The 18,869-nt window shown below is 35.1% G+C and overlaps 1 protein-coding gene across 1 annotated transcript; it reads left to right on the top strand.

The window, feature by feature from the left end:
- Positions 1-2,881: 2,881 nt before the first annotated feature.
- LOC123864669 (circadian clock-controlled protein daywake-like) lies at positions 2,882-17,050 on the top strand. The gene is made up of 6 exons (XM_045905287.1): positions 2,882-3,032; positions 9,320-9,462; positions 11,434-11,528; positions 14,028-14,161; positions 14,619-14,768; positions 15,153-17,050. The coding sequence occupies exons 1-6, from the start codon at positions 2,963-2,965 to the stop codon at positions 15,305-15,307; spliced, it is 747 nt and encodes a 248-aa protein (XP_045761243.1). The 5' UTR covers positions 2,882-2,962; the 3' UTR covers positions 15,308-17,050.
- The last annotated feature ends 1,819 nt before the right edge of the window (positions 17,051-18,869 follow it).

Genomic DNA, 18,869 nt, shown 5'->3' with positions numbered 1-18,869 from the left:
TTGTGGCAACAATGCTTTGCAACCAAAAGTGAGCGAGTTTCGGCCAATCAGCGGCGATTACGAGCGTCACACTGTGGCTGTCATTTTACCGTAATCGAGGCTCTGGATAAGAATGGAGCCACATGAATTGAATAAATGAATATGAATGAATGAGTATGAAAAGCGGTTCAAAATAAACAAAACAAAAAACTCTTTATGATATAGGTACCTATTATTTATAGTACGAAGTAGATGGAGTTACTGAATCAGCACAATCCATTGATGATAATAATTAAATTATATGCCATTATTGTTATTGTACCAACTATGTAAAGTGCAGATTCTCAAGCTCACGTGTTGTGCCTATCAGTGTCTTTGCAATGCGGAGTATGCTGATCTATTTGTATTTAATAACAAATTAAAATACGTATAATGTTTTTTTGTTTCATTAACATTGGGTTATAAAAGGGAAATGATTGGCTATTGAAAAACCGGACCAGTGTGAGTTTAAAACTCGTATGCAGAGGGTCCCTTTATTTAAAACCGGCTAAGCGCGAGTCAGACTCGTGCACTGAGGGTTCCGTACTGGGGGTTTTTTCCAACATTTTGGACGATAAATCAAAAACTATTAAACATAAAAATAAATAAAAATCTGTTTTAGAATTTATAGGTAAAGCCCTTTTATATGATACCCCACTTGGTATAGTTATCTTCCTTTGAAAATTGAAACACATTTTAATTTTTTTTAATTATATAACCGCAAATTCACGGTTTTCAGATTTATTCCTGTACTTGTGCTATAGACCTACCTACCTGCCAAATTTCATGATTCTAGGTCAACGGGAAGTACCCTATAGGTTTTCTTGACATACACGACGGACGGACGGACGGACAGACAGACAACACAGTGATCCTATAAGGGTTGGTCATCGGCTTTACTATTTTGGGGCCTGAGTCCTTACCTGATAACACTACTTGAATACAAACAAATCAAAACAATAATTATTGTAAAATCAAATAATTTAGTTTTAGCACGATATCGTCAAAACACAACATATGAAGTGTTTTATAATGTAATAAAGTTGTGACCCTAGGAATGCAGAAACCTGTATGATGTTAAATTAAATAATTAAAATCCAAAATACTTCATTATTTTAATACATCGATCAAGTAAGCCTACAACGTTTTAATTTAATGTGAATCGGATATAATTTGTTGTGTGCATTTAATTTTACTTCCTTGGTAGGTAAAATTACTTTGCTTTGTTTTTGGATATCCGTGCAATATTTATAAAGATAAAATAGTTTTTTTTCTGTATAGGCTTGCTAACTCAAAGGAGGACTCAAACTAGGACTGAAAGGAGTCCTTAGAAACCTCTCTATATCCTTTCATGATGAATTTAATGAAGAATACAAAAATATGCCATCGTTTCTAAACCTCTAGAATATTACTTAGTAGACATCTACAGATTAGAGTTTCCAGGTTCGATTTTCGAGGGTTTTAATTTTAAATTGGTTATTCATTTATTTATATTGACTGTTCACCTTATCGCGTAATTTAAATTAAATCATTCGATTAACCGAATGTTTGTTGGTGTTTATTATTAGTTAATGGATTTTGAAATTTAAAAGTAATTATACCTACATATAAGCATAGGCTGAATATTGAATATATTATACAAGAAAAATCCGGAATAGAATATTTTGGATTTTTCTTGATGTTTCGCTTGATTATTCAATCGAAGAGTAGCGAAACATCAAAGTATGAAATAATACGACAAACCACAAAACACTTTAAGTATAATGTATTTTATTACTTTTCTCGCGAACTTATTCCTATAAGTATATGTGCTTGTTTCTGTTCATTTTACTTTCCGCTTACCGTGGAAACCTTGGGGCCATGGAGCAAAAAAAATATCTACAAGACATTTTTTCAGCGCGGTTAATAGCCTCATCTGGTGACAGAAAGGCTGGCTCATATTTTGCTCAAGGCAATGAGCCTGGCTGTCCAGCGAAGAAATGCAGCCATTATTCTTGGCAACATTCCACGCGGGCATGATTTTTATAGTAATTAGAAAAGGGTAGCTTTGAGTTTTATTGTTTTCAAAAAAAATGTACTAGAGAAGTTTTCCCTTCAAAATCCAGTAGGATTTTTTTCCACCATACCTACCTAAATAATCCAGGTAGGTATTTATTACTTTAAATCAATCGGATAAAACGTTTTTTTATTACTAGTTGTGACAATGGACGGAAATGACGGTTAATCGATGACGTCATAACAAAAACCATCGTAGATTTACAAGATTAGGAGGATAATCATAATTTTCACATCATTATCATCATAATCATAATCAACATAGACCTCTTGTAGGGACTTCCACGCATCAGTTCTTGCGCCGCCTTAATCCAGCGGCCACCTGCAACTCGCCTGATGTCGTCCACTGTGGAGGTTCTTCCAATTTCGATAAGTAGTACTTGGTAGGTGTGTTGTCATACTACTATGAAATAAACGTTACAAGCTTTGTTTTTCTCAAAAATGGATTTCAAATAAGTGCAAAAATCTTTCAGACGAAAAATACACCTATTTTGGTTCATAATTACAAAATTGTATTGAAAATTTCATGTTGAATTTCCATTGGAAGATAGATAGGTATTTAATCTAAGTAAATAACTTTATCTTTTTTATCGTAAAAATCCTAGTTTTAAACCAGAGTCTGCTTATTATGTCAAATAGGGAAATATGTATTTGAATATTTGGACTGTAGAGTAACAAAAATCCCATGACTTTTCGAAAAAAAATGAGAAGCGATAATTCGCAGAGCAATAAATGTCCTTTTAAGTTTAATTTCTTACGCTCATTTCCTCACCTTGATAATACATAATCAGGCACTTCTTAAGCTATATAAAACTATTGGTTTATCTGGTCAATGCTTAGTGCTCGCGTTGTCGTAGACTGAATATCTCGTAAACGCTTATACGAAAAAATGGTTTACAGTTCAGTTTCAATTCTCGTTCTGCTGAGTGTCATCAGTGGCGGGCTCTTAGCGCAAATACGTGAGTGTTTTGCGAAATTATTTGATTGATAGCTATTGTTTATTAAGTTATTACCTAATGATACACTTCCCACTCTATGATCACTAAAGTGGAAAATACACAATAATTATTTATTATGTTTTCTCAACATCATTTTTTATTCTTTGAAATACAAAACAATATAACTAATTTAATGTAAAAATAAATTTATCAAAAGAGTTATTATTATAACAATAAAGTAAAGAACTCTTCATCAATCAGTGCATTTAAGTACAGTTGTTAATGTTCAATTAGATACCAATGCACTTCAAAAGAACCTAAAGAATTGATGAATTGGCAGATGAGTAGGTATCATTAATTCCAATAGTTTTTAAATAATATTTAGATATTAAATTGGCAATGATTTGTAATAATAAGAAAAACAGTTTATCACGGCAGTTCTCTTCATTCAAAAGACTCTAAAATGTTGATAAGAGCTACTTAGCACATCTATTCACTAAAGTGTCATTAGTTATTACGAGTAACTAATAATTAGATCTTGAAGTGGTGTTTATTTGTTATTTGCATAGTTAAACATCGATTACTTTACTTTTTACAGTGTTACCTTGAATCAATTAATTTTTGTAGTGTTGTTGTGAAGGTTAAGGTTATAGCGATGTGATGTTAAAGTTCATTATCTAGTGAATTTACGAGTTCAAACTTGTAATAAAACCAATTTCATAAGTGTTTTGGTCTAGATTTATACAAAACTTGTTTCATTAACTTTATCTTATGGTTAGAAAACGCGACGATAGCCTGTCTAGGTTAAGATGTCAGTCGGGAGGTCGAGGGTTCGATCCCGGGCGTTTTAAGTAATTAAATATCATTTACTTGAAGGTATTTAAGCACGAGGAAACCTGCATGTCTGAGAGTTCTCCATAATGTTCTCAAAGGTGTGTGAAGTCTGCTAATTCACACTTGGCCAAGTAACTATGGCCAAATCCTTCTCTTTCTGTGATTAGATTCGTGCTCATCATTGAGCTAACAATGGGTTGATCAGATGATAATGTTGTGGTTAGACCTTTATTTTATTTTCCGTTTGAAATGTCACATGTGCGGTACATAGGTACTTACTTCCACTTTAAATTATGAAGCATTCTTACAAGTATCATTATTCTTTATGCCTTGTTTATACCTATCATTGGTATTTCTACCACGTTCGAAAATTGATGTAGTTTAATGTTTCATTCTATTCAAACAAACAATAATATTATGTTGTACTCGTACCTACCACAGTACCTACGCGTATTATTGTTTAGTAGGTATAATGAATATTAATAAAAATAAAGATTATATTATATTTTTTTCCTATATTAAACCTCTAGACAGATTATCTCAATCAATGCATGAGTATCTGTTGAGTTTTTTAACGGCTCTTCTCAGTAGAGTTTGCTTTCCAAACCGTTGGTTGAATCTTGACATATTACCATAAGTGGCGCAAGTTGTCCTACATGAAATAAATACATTTTATTACAATGTCTTCCAATTTGTATCATCATCATCACCGTCAACGAATAGACGCCCACTGTTGGACATAAGTAGGTCTCTTGTAAGGACTTCCATACGCCACGCGTCTTGCGCCGCGCCGCCTGAATCCAGCGGCTCCATGCAGTCGCAGTATGATATCGTCTGTCGACCTAGTGGGGGATTCACCAAGGCCAATGGTGTTTTTTTACTGGGCTATATTATGTACTTAATAACATCTGATGGTAAAAAATGTTTCTGCAAATAAAGAATCTAGAATCTTGACTTTGCCCGAAGCCGAAGTTCAAGGTTCGGTCGGATACTAGGAGGGTGGCCGGTCGTCTAGAATTGCCGTCCCATCGGGCTATGAGAATGAGGGAATAGAGAGTGCTCCTGTGTTAGAGCACACACCTGTTCAGTTGTCTTTACTATCTCCCGCGTAGATGGCGAATTTCTGTCAAAATTCGTCGCCATGGCCAAAATTCGAGCGGAAAGGATACACTGAATATTACTAGGTACGTTTTTACATACCATAAGAAGAATACACCGTTTAAATATTCCTATCCGGGTTAAAAACATCGAGACTTTGTTTTCAATAAATAGGTACATATGGCCGTTCCTGTTTTGAATAAGTATTATTTATTCAGTTTAACAATGTTCTTGTATACGAAATTAAGTTTTTCACTTGCTTTCTCCCTTTTGTGTCTGCAATAAAATTCTCTGCCTACAACTACAAGGAAGACAAATTGGAAACTGATACAATCTTAATTAAGGCATTCAAGTAAAACATACTCTAAAGTGTTAATTTAATCACCTTATAAATGAGTAATAGTATGCTAATTACACTCATCTTCCACTTTTTTGGAGAGTCAATGAAAGATATTTTTGTAAGGATATACATAAATTATATTAATGACTGTTTTTTGCTCAATGAATAAACAATTCATTGATGGGACGTAGCTTTTTCTACTTTACTATACTTTGCCTCCGGCTTGGTCTTCTTCGTCGAAGCTTTCGTTAAGAGGGCTCTCTCCGTCACTCGTTTCATACAATCGTAGTTCCAATTTCATTTGAATATTAAGCAACCAAAGTCCATGAAATTTTGCAGACATATTCTAGAAACTAATATCTATGTCTTATTATTTTTGGAAATTCCACCTTTAAGGGGGTTAAATAGTGGGTACAAATCTGTATCGAACTCCATCATTTTTTAAGCTATATCGACGAAAATTGGTAATCATTAAATTATAGGATATAAATAAAAAAATATGTGTTTTACAATCTTTGGAAATTCTGAGGCTAAATAAGGGATGAAATTAGCATGAAAGTTTGCATGATAGTCGGTAATTGTAGAACTTATACCCATGAAAATTGGCTGTCTATTCTTAATAGTTTTTTTAATTTTCACAAGTACAACACTGAAATGTTCTTTAATCTATTAAGGAACTTTCTGGGTTACATTTTTAGCAAGTGAAGCTCTCGATGTCTTTGAAAACTGGATATGGCTTTGAAAATTACCTATATTCCTATATACTTTACCTATTTACCTATTTACTTTATTAAAGTTTAAACACAAAAGAAACAATAGTCTCAACAAATTATTATTTCATTTATTCTATAGGTAATACAGGAAAAGGACTAAGCGGAAAAGTATCAATATACGATAACTGGTCCAAATTAAGATTAATTTATCAGCTTCCTACTACTTATTTATTAATTAAGTAGGTACGTTATGCAAAACACATACTACAGCTAAAATTGTTATCGAACCTTATGCATAAGGTCAAAATTTAAACGAGTCTTAATAGTTTTAGTTATCTAATCAATTCTTCATAATAATAATAATTATATAAATGCGAAAATGTGTCTGTCTGTCTACTAGCTTTTCACGGCCCATCCGTTTGACCAATGTTGATGAAATTTGGCATAAATATAGTTTGATAACCGGGGATGGATATAAGTTACTTTCTGTCCTGGAAAATCAAAGAGTTCTCACGGGATTTTTAAAACTTAAATTCACGCGGGGAAGTCACAGGTCTCATCTATTTTGTATCGAGGGAGCCTGCATCCCGAATACAGGTAATTGTAGGCTACTTTTATCCCGGGAAATCCATGCCCACGGGATGGAAAAAATTAACGATTTACATGGCTAAGCATACCTGTAGTAAATTAAATCACCACTTTTAGTCCCGAGATTTAGTTGAAGGATGTCAAAAAAGTAACCAAATTTAGCTCTATTTATAACCAAGGCAGTTATTTGAAACTTGTTTGAAAAAGGAGTAAGTTTAAAAATGGCAAGTATTTAACTAATGATATTTAATCAAATACAAAATAATACTTATTAATTTAATTCAAATACTGGCTTTAACGGTGAAGCAAAACATCTTGAGGAAACTTGTATGTCTGCCTGTGTACACCATATTTTTCTCAAAGATCGAGGTCTGCCAATACGCACCTGGCCAGCATGGTCTATGGTTAAAACCTTTCTCACTCTGACAAGAGACCCGTGCTCTGTAGTGCGCCGGCCGATGATGATGAAGCATGGCTTATGAATTTCTTTAATCTATAAAGGACTCCTATCCGAGTCCATGGAGTGTGCGTATAGTACCTATTGTAAAATTGAAAGCCGGTAAATACTACGATGCAAAACCGATGACACACTAGCTAAAGTGTATGGTGAATGGTTCTAAAATGTATTGAACCATTGTTTCTTTAAAATAAACAAAACCTTCGCGTACGCATTAGTAGTTTTTCCTCAAAATAATATTAAGAGTGGAACGTAGAGTTATCTTTTCTGGCCAACAGTGAAAACATCTCATGGTTTACAGAGGTCAAATGGAAATCAGTCAGTGTTAAACCTCTAGCCTTGTACCGTAACCTACTTTTGAGTTGCATAATCGTAAGGGTCTGTCTAAAATATCCCTATTTAAAAATAATTCCAGATTTTTAAATAGCAGTTTATTTAATAAATGGCAATAAGGTGACGTCTGCAAGGATTTAGTTTTTAAAAATCCTGTGGAATGACTTTGATTAAAAAAATTTATATCGAGGTTTTTTCAGCGTATGGTAGTAAAAAAATTAACAAACAGATACACTTTCGGATTAAGGTAAAATATTGTATGGATAGGTATATTATATAGGTAGGATAGGTATATATTATAGGAACCGGCAACTTTCGAATTTCAGTCCACTCCTTTAACCGTTGAGCTATTGAGGCTCTAATTTTAGTAACTATACAGGGTGTTTGGTAATTAGTATATAAAGACGACACGTACCCATGCTACTTTGATCTGATAAATACAATGCTGAAGTATAATGACGAAATAAAATTATAAAAATTTCCATACAAAATTAAAAAAAAATATATGTCAAAGTTTTCATGACCCTAACGTGCCCTAACTCACTGAGATCGTTGGCCATCTTTGGATAGGCCATGGCCAACGATCTCAGTGAGTTAGGGCACGTTAGGGCCATGAAAACTTGGACATAGAAAAAATATTTTGTACTTACGGAAATTTTTATAATTTTATTTCGTCATTTTACTTCAGCATTGTATTTATCAGATCAAAGTAGCATGGGTACGTGTCGTCATTATCTACTAATTACCAAACACCCTGTATATTGAATATACACATGGACGTATTGTTTTCTTAAGGATAAGTAGATATAATCTTATATTACATGCATAGTCTACGGGCAATGCTAAACACGTTGATTATGCATGATACAGCTTCCGTTCAATGTACTCATAGCACAGCAAATAGCCCGATTAGTAAATACATAGGTATAGCACGTGTAGCAGATCATATTTTCTATTTCTTATTTTATAGGTTTATTTATTTCTTTAGTTTACAGTAATATATTTTAGTAACCTGAAAAATCTTTATCTTTACTTTGGTAGACTAACGTTATTTCGCGGTCACTTGGGAACTTGGAAAGCATTTATTTACTAGCACAAAAAATTATAACGCTTTTTCTCATTAAAAGTATTGAAGTAAATACTTTTAATGGGAAAAAGTTTTAAAAAGTTTGAAAATGTTTTAATGAAAACACTAGATACAAAACAGTCTAAGATGTTATCAACTTTTACGGTTAGTTTTTTTGTTTTATATATAAATAAATTATTTCCAAAATATTTCCCACATATCTTTTGTAAAACTGGCGTTCTTATAATAACTAATCATACCATATCCTAAACATGCAACATTTCCAACATTGCAAATTTAAACTTATTTTTAACCCAAAAATAATAATAAATGAAACTTATATAGGGTTGATCATTGCTGCACTTCGGAGACCATTCTACAATCCATTCATTTAGTGTTCAATAAAAAATATCAAGAAAAGCATGCTTTATGAAAAAGTGATTATCAAAATAACTACTTATATAGTGGTTATGAAAATTTATTTTTAAGTTATAAAAGATTAAAACAATTTAATTATTATTTAGTATTAATTAGTATTTGTTTTTGATAAATTAATTACTGATGCACGCGCGTTGATGTCTTTTGTATCGGAACGACATCATAATTTAAATCATTTAATATTCATAAGCTAACTCTCCCCGTCTTTTCAGGGTAAAATTTACTTTTGTATGAAATTATAACGTGCTAGTTTCTTTGGAAAATGTTCTAGGTATATGATGCTGAAAATTTGTAAGATTTCAGGCCGTAGTGCTGTGCGATCTGAATTGTGCTATTAAGCCGAGACACGAGTCGTTTTTAATTTAAACATGTTTGCAGAGTGAACCTAGAGTACATGCAATTCTGTTTATTTTTTTAACAGTATTTTTTTATTATTTTCAGCGGAATATATCAAAATATGCAAACGAGATCAAAACACCATCGCAAGCTGCGTCCTAAATTCGATCGAGAGCCTGCGACCGCAACTCATCTCCGGCATTCCTGAGCTCAACGTGCCGAGTTTGGAGCCTTTTTACATTCCAGAGGTAATTGATGGGAATAGGTGTACGCATTGAGCTTTACATCATACTAGCTTAGGCTCGAGATTTCGCCCGCGAGGACTACAACACTTTTAAACCCCTATTTCAAAAAAACCGGCCAAGTGCGAGTCAGGCTCGCGTACTGAGGGTTCAGTACTCGGGTATTTTTCCAACATTTTGCACGATAAATCAAAAACTATTTTACATAAAAATAAATAAAAATCTGTTTTAGAATGTACAGGTAAAACCCTTTCATATGATACCCCACTTGGTATAGTTATCTTTCTTTGAAAATAGAAACACGTTTTAATTTTTTTTTAATGATGTAACCACAAATTTGCAGGTTTCAGATTTATTCCTGTACTTGTGCTATAAGACCTACCTACTTGCCAAATTTCATGGTTCTAGGTTAACGGGAAGTACCCTATAGGTTTCTTGACAGACACGACGGACAGACAGACAGACAGACAACGAAGTGCTCCTATAACGGTTCCGTTTTTCCTTTTGAGGTACGGAATCCTAAAAACCTTTCTTAACGGATGTCTACGTCATAATACTTAACTATCTGTATGCCTTTCAATCAACCATATACATCTAGAAGATTGAGCTGGGTGAATTGATAGATCGGCCAATCAATCAGTCAGTCCTTTTCCTTTTAAATATCTAGACAAACCTTTTCAAATAAGTAATTATTCAGTAACTTTTTAAATATATGTTTCAAAATAATATTCAAAATTGAAAAAGGCTTTGCAACTCATTCCAGTCATAGAAATTATAATAGATTTATATAATTTATAATTGTTATTATTTATATTATATATATATGCTATATTATGATATGTTGAATGAAGGCAAGCATTATTTATTTCATCAATTATTGTGTGACATATTTGAATTGCAATCGATCGTAAGATATTGACATCCGTGAACTTGCTACCTTTTCTACTCAGCCTTTCAGCTGAGTAGGAAATGTCAGCATTCAAGTGGTAAACTTTACACAGATGAATGCAATCAATATGAGGTGCAAGGGCGAACCACAATACGTCGTTGTACGCTCTTAAAACTATTTTATGATTATTTTTTGACGTATGATCTTAAAAACGTTTTAAATTAAGCATTGTTTGTAATACCTACTTTATTTACTGTATTCCTCGAACCTAGTATACCTGTAGTTTTACCGAGTTGTTTTTATGCGTTCCGATATAATAAGACAAAAAATACTAAGTAGGTAGAAACTCAAACTTTATTATGCGGATAAAAATTTAACCATATAAAATAAAAAGTAGGTTTCAGTTCCTAGTTTTTTTTTTACATTCGCTTACTATACGTGTATTTTTTGCTATAATACAATAAACGTTGTATGTACCCATTTAAAATTCAGATTGAAAAATAAAATTAACAAGAATGCTTAAGAACTGCATATACCCTTCCATCTCTTACTTGCACTGTTTACCTTTAGTTTTTATAGGTACTAGGTAGTGAGGTGAAATTTATTATTTGCCATTGCATTGAATTACGAGAAAAACAAGAATCTTACCTAGTTGTTAAGCATACCTCTCGAAATCAAAGGATTTGGTTTAATTTTATCATCATCATCATCACAGGCTCATTATTGAACAGGGGTCTCCTCTCAGAACAAGCAGGGCTTTCTCATAACCCACCACACTGTTCAAGTGCGGATTGGCAAACTTCACACACCTTTGAAAACATTATGGAAAAGTCTCAGGCATGCAGGTTTCCTTACCATGTTTTAAACTTTGGGATATTTTTTTGATACTTTGATATTTTTCAATTATATACCTAACATGAGAACATAAATGATCATCTTACATTGATTACTATCTGTGCAGATTTTTACACAAAATTTTTATTCTATTACATGTTCAACTTAGTCTAATTTCTTTCCGAAAATTTTAAAATCTACTCTTTATTCATTCTTACGGTACGGTATTGAGTCTTATAATGATTAATTTTCAGATAGTAGCAGTGAGTGGTGACTTGGTCCCATTGAAGGCTTCTGGAAAAGATGTGAAAGTATCAGGAGCCGGAAACTTCAGTATCAAAAGTATTTCGTAAGTATTTATGAAATATATTGAACCAATGATATGTATTATTATATATAGTTTTCTATTATGACTAGTTTTGGACTAGTCGGGCTTATATCGACTAAACACGTGTATAACCAAACAATATATTATAATAATTTACAAGCAAATCTTTAAACCCGTGTTTTTTTTTTTTTATTCACTATAGGTAAGCGATGATGTGGTCTAAGATGGGACGCGTTTACCTAGAAGGTGCCTATTCACTCTTGTTTTAAAGATACCCGGATTGTAATTGGTAGGAAACACAGATCGCGGAAGTTTATTCCAAACCTTAGCCATGCGTATGAGGAATGAAGACGCAAAACGTTTCGTGCGTGTAGATGGAATGTCAACGACATAAGGATGGAAACTCGCCCGACGTCTTGCGGTTCGGTGGTAAAATGGTGAAGGGGGGACAAGATCGAAAAGTTCCTGTGCACACTCTCCGAAATATATCCTATAAAACACCGATAAGCCGGCGACCTTACGGCGGTGATCGAGACTTTGAAGTTTCGCCAACAAAGGAGAGTCTTCGCCTATAAGTCTCCTAGCTCGACGGTCAACGGCATCCAGAGCCGCTAGTTGGTACTTAGCGGAGCCATCGTAGAGGTGACTGCAGTACTCCATGCACGATCTGACTTGTGCTTGATACAAAGTAATCAGTTGGCGCGGCGTGAAGTACTGCTTGACCTTGTTAAGAATGCCTAGTTTTTTTGCGGCGGTCTTAGCTTTGGATTCGATGGATCTTCCGAAGTTGATGTTAGCCGAGACGTCGAGACCTCGGAGATCAATGTGGTCAGTGATGTTAATAGATATATTCCGGAAAGTGGGAGTCAAGGTAAAAGGACTCCGTTTTGCTGTAAGTAGACACGCCTACGTTTTGGTAGCGTTAAACTCTACCAAACTGGCATCACCCCAATCTGAAACGTATTTCAGGGTAGAGTTTAACCGCAGTACCATTGCCTCCCTGAGTTCATTGATCTCAGAACTACTAGCGCGTGGACTGGATATGTATCTCTCCATTACTGTGCTGTCGTCCGCGTACCCAACGATTCCGGGTCGTAGCAGATCGTTTATATGCAGCAGAAAGAGAGTAGCGGAGAGAACAGACCCCTGAGGAACACCGGCATTAGTGACCATGAGTTCAGACGAGCAGCCATCAATAACTACTCGGAAGGATCTTTCGTTCAGGAAGTCAGATATCCAGTCGCACAAGCTCGAAGTGCCGCCGTGTAACTTTAATAAGATATTTTTGAAGAAATCTGGCAAACCACAGACACAGAAGTTAGTTTCTAAAACGTATCTACATGATTGATTAATTATCATTCAAATGAGAACCTAACAAAACTTGTATGGAGAACGCCGAGGAGTGTTTTAGAAAAATTTCATAAAATAACACAACTACAGTCATAACTTGCAAATTGGATTTAGTACCGAGTAGTCAGTACTTTTCCTGGGATGTCCCGTAGTTACAACTACGTTATTGGAAGAACAAGTTCTTTGAAGAAAGGACGTTAATTCATTATAATAGCATTATACATATAAAATATGTATCATTGGTTTGTTAGGTATAGCTTGTGCGACCGACTATGAATTAATTAAAAGTTACGATATAGTCACGCCATCTATGAGAAGCAGTATGTTTTCTTTCGTGAGTAGTGATTTCTTACAGTGTAGTCTTCTCGCATTATTGATTGTAATAATTTTATCAATCCTAATTTTAATCTCTTTTGTGGTAATGATATAGTTGTACGGTAGATGGCACTTTTTAATTTTGAACCCACATAAAGTGCAACGGAAAGATACTAGTTTCAGTCAACGAGAGGAACTCACATAGGGCACTAATGCGACAGTAATATCTTACAGGTACAGAAGGCTCATACTGCAAAAGTGTTGTTAAATAAATAGTGACTCTTAGTACGATGCAATAAAGTGCAATTCAGCTCGCACAGAACTGCGGTCTAAAATTGAACAACCACGTTTCCCTTTACTGTATCGCGTAAACTCTAACAGCTCTTTACTGAGATAAAACTTAAGAAAAAGGGGCGTATAATCTCGTGTTAGGTGGCTAATTAGTGAGCTCGGCTTGCCAATACAAGGAACTGTAGCCTGTATCCTGAAGGCATTCACACTACGAGGCGAGGCGCAATAACATCAGCCACACTGCTGCAGTTATGGGTATAGCCGTTGCAGGCTACAATGTTTTGATGTAGGATACAAAAAAGATTGAAAAGATTGAAGATTGAAAAGAGCGACCGCCGAGTTTCTTGCTGGTTCTTCTCGGTAGGAACAGCATTCCGAACCAGTGCTAAATTATTTGACGATTCAAAAGCACTTGTAAAAGTCTATTTGAATAAAAATCTATTTTATTCTATTCTATTCTATTCTATACAGTAATTCCTTACAGCACACATTACACATCTGCTCTGTAACCACCATCGCACGTCACTGCAGTCACGTTGTAATCACGTACATTTTCCATTACAGAGTGGACTTGAACACGCTTACCATTCGCGGGCGAGTCCGGTTCCCGAGGCTTCATCTTGATGGCCGCTACAATCTAGACACGCAGATCCTGATTTTGCCTCTGCGTGGGGAAGGAAACCTGGTCGCTGATGCTGGTAAGTAACTATATGGGTATCTGCTGATCACAGCAATCCACAATTAGGGTGAACTCATCCTTTTCTAGAAATCAAAATCATTTATTTCCCGTAGTTTCATGTAGGACTCTTTAGATCGCGACAGGTCGACATAACGCGCTAACTCGTTGTCCCCTCTCCTCATACCCCGATTGCCATGTCGACTGTCGCGAACTATACAGTCTTTTATTCTGCGTCTGTGACTCTACCATCGATTCGGAATACAGATTCTACCGGCCACAGTTGCATTTTTCATATCATAGAAAGTTACAATATTATCATTATTTGTAAAGTAATTCGATTAGGAGTTTTATTTTAAGAATCTTATAATTTTTTGCAAGGCCATTGTTTGTTTGGCACCTAGTGACATTGTTTGCCTATATTCCATATATTATATAATCTACCAAAGTTTAGTAATTTCATATGTTATAATTTACAGTTAAATGCGAAGCCGACATCCTGTTGCGGTCGCGCCTGGTGATGCGCGACGGGAAGGAGTACCTCGAGTTCACCAGCTTGAAGGTTGACATCGGCATCAGGGATTATCGCATCCGGTTAGAAGGACTCTTCAACGGCAACAAAGCTTTGGGTTTGTACTTTATGCATATCGATACTAATATTATAATTGCGAAAGTGTGTCTGCTAGCTTTTCACGGCCTAACAGTTTAACAAATTTTGATGAAATTTGGTACAGAGTTAGCTCACATCCCGGGGAAGGCCATAGGGACTTCCTGATTCCATGGTTTGGGGCTAATTTACTAAAAGCCAAATAAACTCACATATAAATATGAAATTAGTTTTGAGTTTTCGATACAGAAACTGTCAACACATTAAAATACATTTATTACTAACTGATTGAAAAATTTGCCCTAAGTTCAGTTAGATTTTGCATTTTGGTTCGAATATTATCTGCTTTTTTTATTGATTGCATTTAATTTTAACTTAATTAACATTGCTATAAATATTTTTACAGGAGACGCAACAAACGAGGCGATTCACCAAAACAGAGGTGAATTCTTGAAAACCATGCTGCCTTATCTCGAGAAGACTGTATCCAAAATTCTTCTTGACACTGCTAACAAAATCGTAGCACCCATACCGTTCGATGAACTTTTACCAAAAGCATAACCTATTTATCAAGTAATCTAATAATACCATGATGTACGTAGATAGGCCTCTTCCAAAATAAATACGTCAGTGAAAATACGCACATTTTTTTTTTAAATATCAGTTTTTGAAAGTTCTGTGGAAATAACATAACTCAAAAACTACTTTTTGGGGTTAATAGCTTTTTAATTAAATTAAGGAAGATAGTATAGCACTGGTAAAATCAATCTAATTTGCAAAACAAGATTGATTCAGTCGAAAATTGAAAGCACACTCAGAGATTAGGATGTGTTGTTTGTTGATGGTAAAAATGCCGTCGTAGTAGGCCACTACGGCGTAGTAAAATATTAAAAAAGAGATAGGTACCTACCTACCTACCTTCCTAGAGGTAGGATACCTACATTTCACAAGAAATAAATTAGTTGTTCCATATTCAAACGCATTACGATTTAGTATAGTTTTTACTCAAGAGGGCCTATCTATTTACATCATTGCCTAGTAACTATTTTGTACAATAACATACCTAAGTGTTATATAAGTAAGTTATTGAATGGGAGGTTATTGCGCGCTGGTGGACTTTGAGGTCTGCTGTCAACTTATTGGTATAAAGGCTCAAAACGTATTGCACTAGAGCCAAAGTTTAGCGACGCGTTTATTCCAAAATTTTACAAAAAACACTGAATTTTCAGACGTAATGTGCACAGTGTGAAGCAAAATGAAAAAGAGATGCAAATGTGTTCATGGACGCCCATGTACCTATTTGTTTTTATTTTGCGGAATTTATTTTTCACAAATATGTACATAACGTGGTAAAGTTATATACAGTTTCTTTTGCAATATTTTGGACAACGATATTTTAAAAGATGCAGCGCGCCGCTTTTACTCTTCTGCAATTGTGCCTTGAGCCTAAAAATTGTGTAAGAAAAAGATAAACATCAATTTAGAACAATAATATTTTAGAATATTTTCAACGAATTTATTAGTCCAAGTCCACTAGCGGTCAATAAATATTATTTATTAGTCGAATTTTAAAAATACAAAACAAAGTAAAGATTTTTGGCGTTCTTTACTGAAAATTGACGAAAAATGGCATTATTTGTCTGCTCTTAATTTGTTATTTCTACTTCTTTAAAGTGTATTGTACCTACTTTTAAAGAAAAATAAGCAATGAATTATTGTGATATTACTTATAAATATGTCATATTTAACTATACAGTAAAAGAGTAGTTAGTCAAATAACATAACTAATAAATTCGAGAAATAGTGTACGTACTATTTATTTATTTATCTATCAAATCAATCTCATTCTTAAGGCTGCCTGAATTTATGGTATTCTTGCTGCGACAGCGCATTTTAGCCAATAGTAAAATAACATCAGCCAATCAGACGTAATTGGAGGATGACAGCATCCACTATGACGCGTTTCTGTAAGAATTTTGTTGGTACATTAGGCATTTGTAGTTTGTCCGCATCTTAAAAGGGGTACCCCTTCTTAGATGCGAACGGTTTACAAGCGCAAGCGACACCCTCTCCGCACCTGTAATGTATCACCAGCATTAAAGTAATTCAGTAATATCTGATGTAAGCCTGAAAAAACATGTAAAATATTTTTAAGTTCTTAAGTTAATGCATTGCATTTGACCTACGCGACGTTTAAATATGTATAATTTACTTAATTTATTGAATTCAGACTCGTGTTTTGACGAGTAGCATTTGTTCAGTTAAAAAATTATAATCATTCAAATAAATAAAATACATGGTTTTCTTTGCCTTTTGTTTTTCACAACCTCAGCTGAAAAAAATACTTTTCTTTAAAACTACAGACTACGGCTAAGTTCTTTTTATTCTGTAAGGAGACCCGTGCTCAGTATTGAGCCGGTGATGGGCTGATGATGACACTCAACTAAGATTAGATTTCAGTTATTCCACCCACAACTGTGGCAGAGATCAGGTAGTAAGTACATAATATACCTTGTAGGTGTACACTCTAAGCTAAGTTCAGTGCCCCTACTTTCGTAAACCTTGGCGCATAAGGTTTTCTAGTCTGCCATAATTGCGGATAATCGAATCCTCGTGTACAAAGCATCCTTCTGAGCCATCCGTTGTTTACGGATGGTTCGCGTAATGCCGTGCCTGCGCCGGCGCAGCGGCGCGCCGGTTGAGAAACAAACAATCACATATTGTTGTTAAGTTTCAGTCTTAGGCCTCTTCGTATGATTGTGTATTTTTGCGGGGTTATAAGGCCTTGGACACACAACGCACGCAAAGTGTAAACGATGAAATATAACGTAGGTATAGAACCGATTATTATCAGACCACAAAACGTGTACAACTCGAGCCGAGTGGAGAGTGAGAAACGTTAATCTGGAAGTGTAAACGAAACGGAGAGCGACTATAGAACCAAATCGGATGGGTAAATTTGACCTTTTGCTTTGTTTATTCCGTGCCTGGGAATGTACGTTAAGTGGGACCCTGTTCTTCTAATATTATTAAAAACTAGAGGATGCCCGCGATTTCGGCCGCTGGGATTTAGATTTTTAAAGATCCCGTGGGAACTGTTTGATTTTTCGGGATAAAAAATAGCATATGTCCGTCCCCGAGAAATAAGCTAACCCTGTACCAAATTTCATCAGAATCGGTTAAACTGTTGGGCCGTGAAAAGGTAGCAGACAGACAGACACACTTTCGCATTTATAATATTAGTATGGATTGTAAAACCTAAGGTTGAGATCTATACAGCGCACTTTGACTTTGCTCAGATCTAAGACACTGGTAAACTGTTTTAACTGAAACAAAGTCAAAAACATGCTCTAAGATCTCAGCATAAGAGCCGAAACCTCGTTTTAATAGTCGATGGTATTTAGCGGTAGGATCTAAGTACCCTCCGCTATACTATCCCGAGAAAACTCCTACCATTATAATGATAAATGGAATGGAGTTACGCCCTTCAGCAATGAGGAATACGAGGCAAAGAGCGCGGTTTCCGTGTGGATCTACTAATTTGTCTTACTAGTAGGATCAGCAGGAAGCCCAGTTTCTCGCGGTCCTATTACGAAGGTATTGGCAAGTTTCCATTTCCGTGTAAAAGATGTGCCACTAGCCTCTAAGATAAAGATAGAAAAACCCTTGGTAGAATTCTGGCCCTTTCGTCTGTTTATAATGGTTGTTTGATGACACTATTGGGTTACGCAACCCTCCATAGCAAGTGAGATCTTATTTCCACTGTTGCCAATAATCCGCAGTCCGGATCGCCTTGACCACACGTTGCCTCACTGCGCCGCTCGCCGACGGAAACGGAATTAATGCCGTAGGCTGCTTTATTGTAGGAGATGATCGACACTTTTGGGAAGAAAATCATAGGAATTGTAATATCTTCCCGACCAAATTTCAGCCACGGTGGCGTATCACCACACGGATCAGTCATCTGCGCGGGTTTAAGATTGTTTATTATAGGAACTGGAAGAGCAATACCTCGAGGTATTCACTAGTCACCCTTTTTGGTAATGGCATAGTAATGGGGACATCGTGATAGAAACAGTGCGTTGATAGAGTAATAATAAATTATTACTGGTATCTTCTCTCT

Source organism: Maniola jurtina, chromosome 4, assembly GCF_905333055.1.
Source record: "Maniola jurtina chromosome 4, ilManJurt1.1, whole genome shotgun sequence".
Classification (NCBI taxonomy): domain Eukaryota; kingdom Metazoa; phylum Arthropoda; class Insecta; order Lepidoptera; family Nymphalidae; genus Maniola; species Maniola jurtina.
Note: the sequence above shows the minus strand (reverse complement) of the source record. Positions and strands in the feature narration are given on the sequence as shown.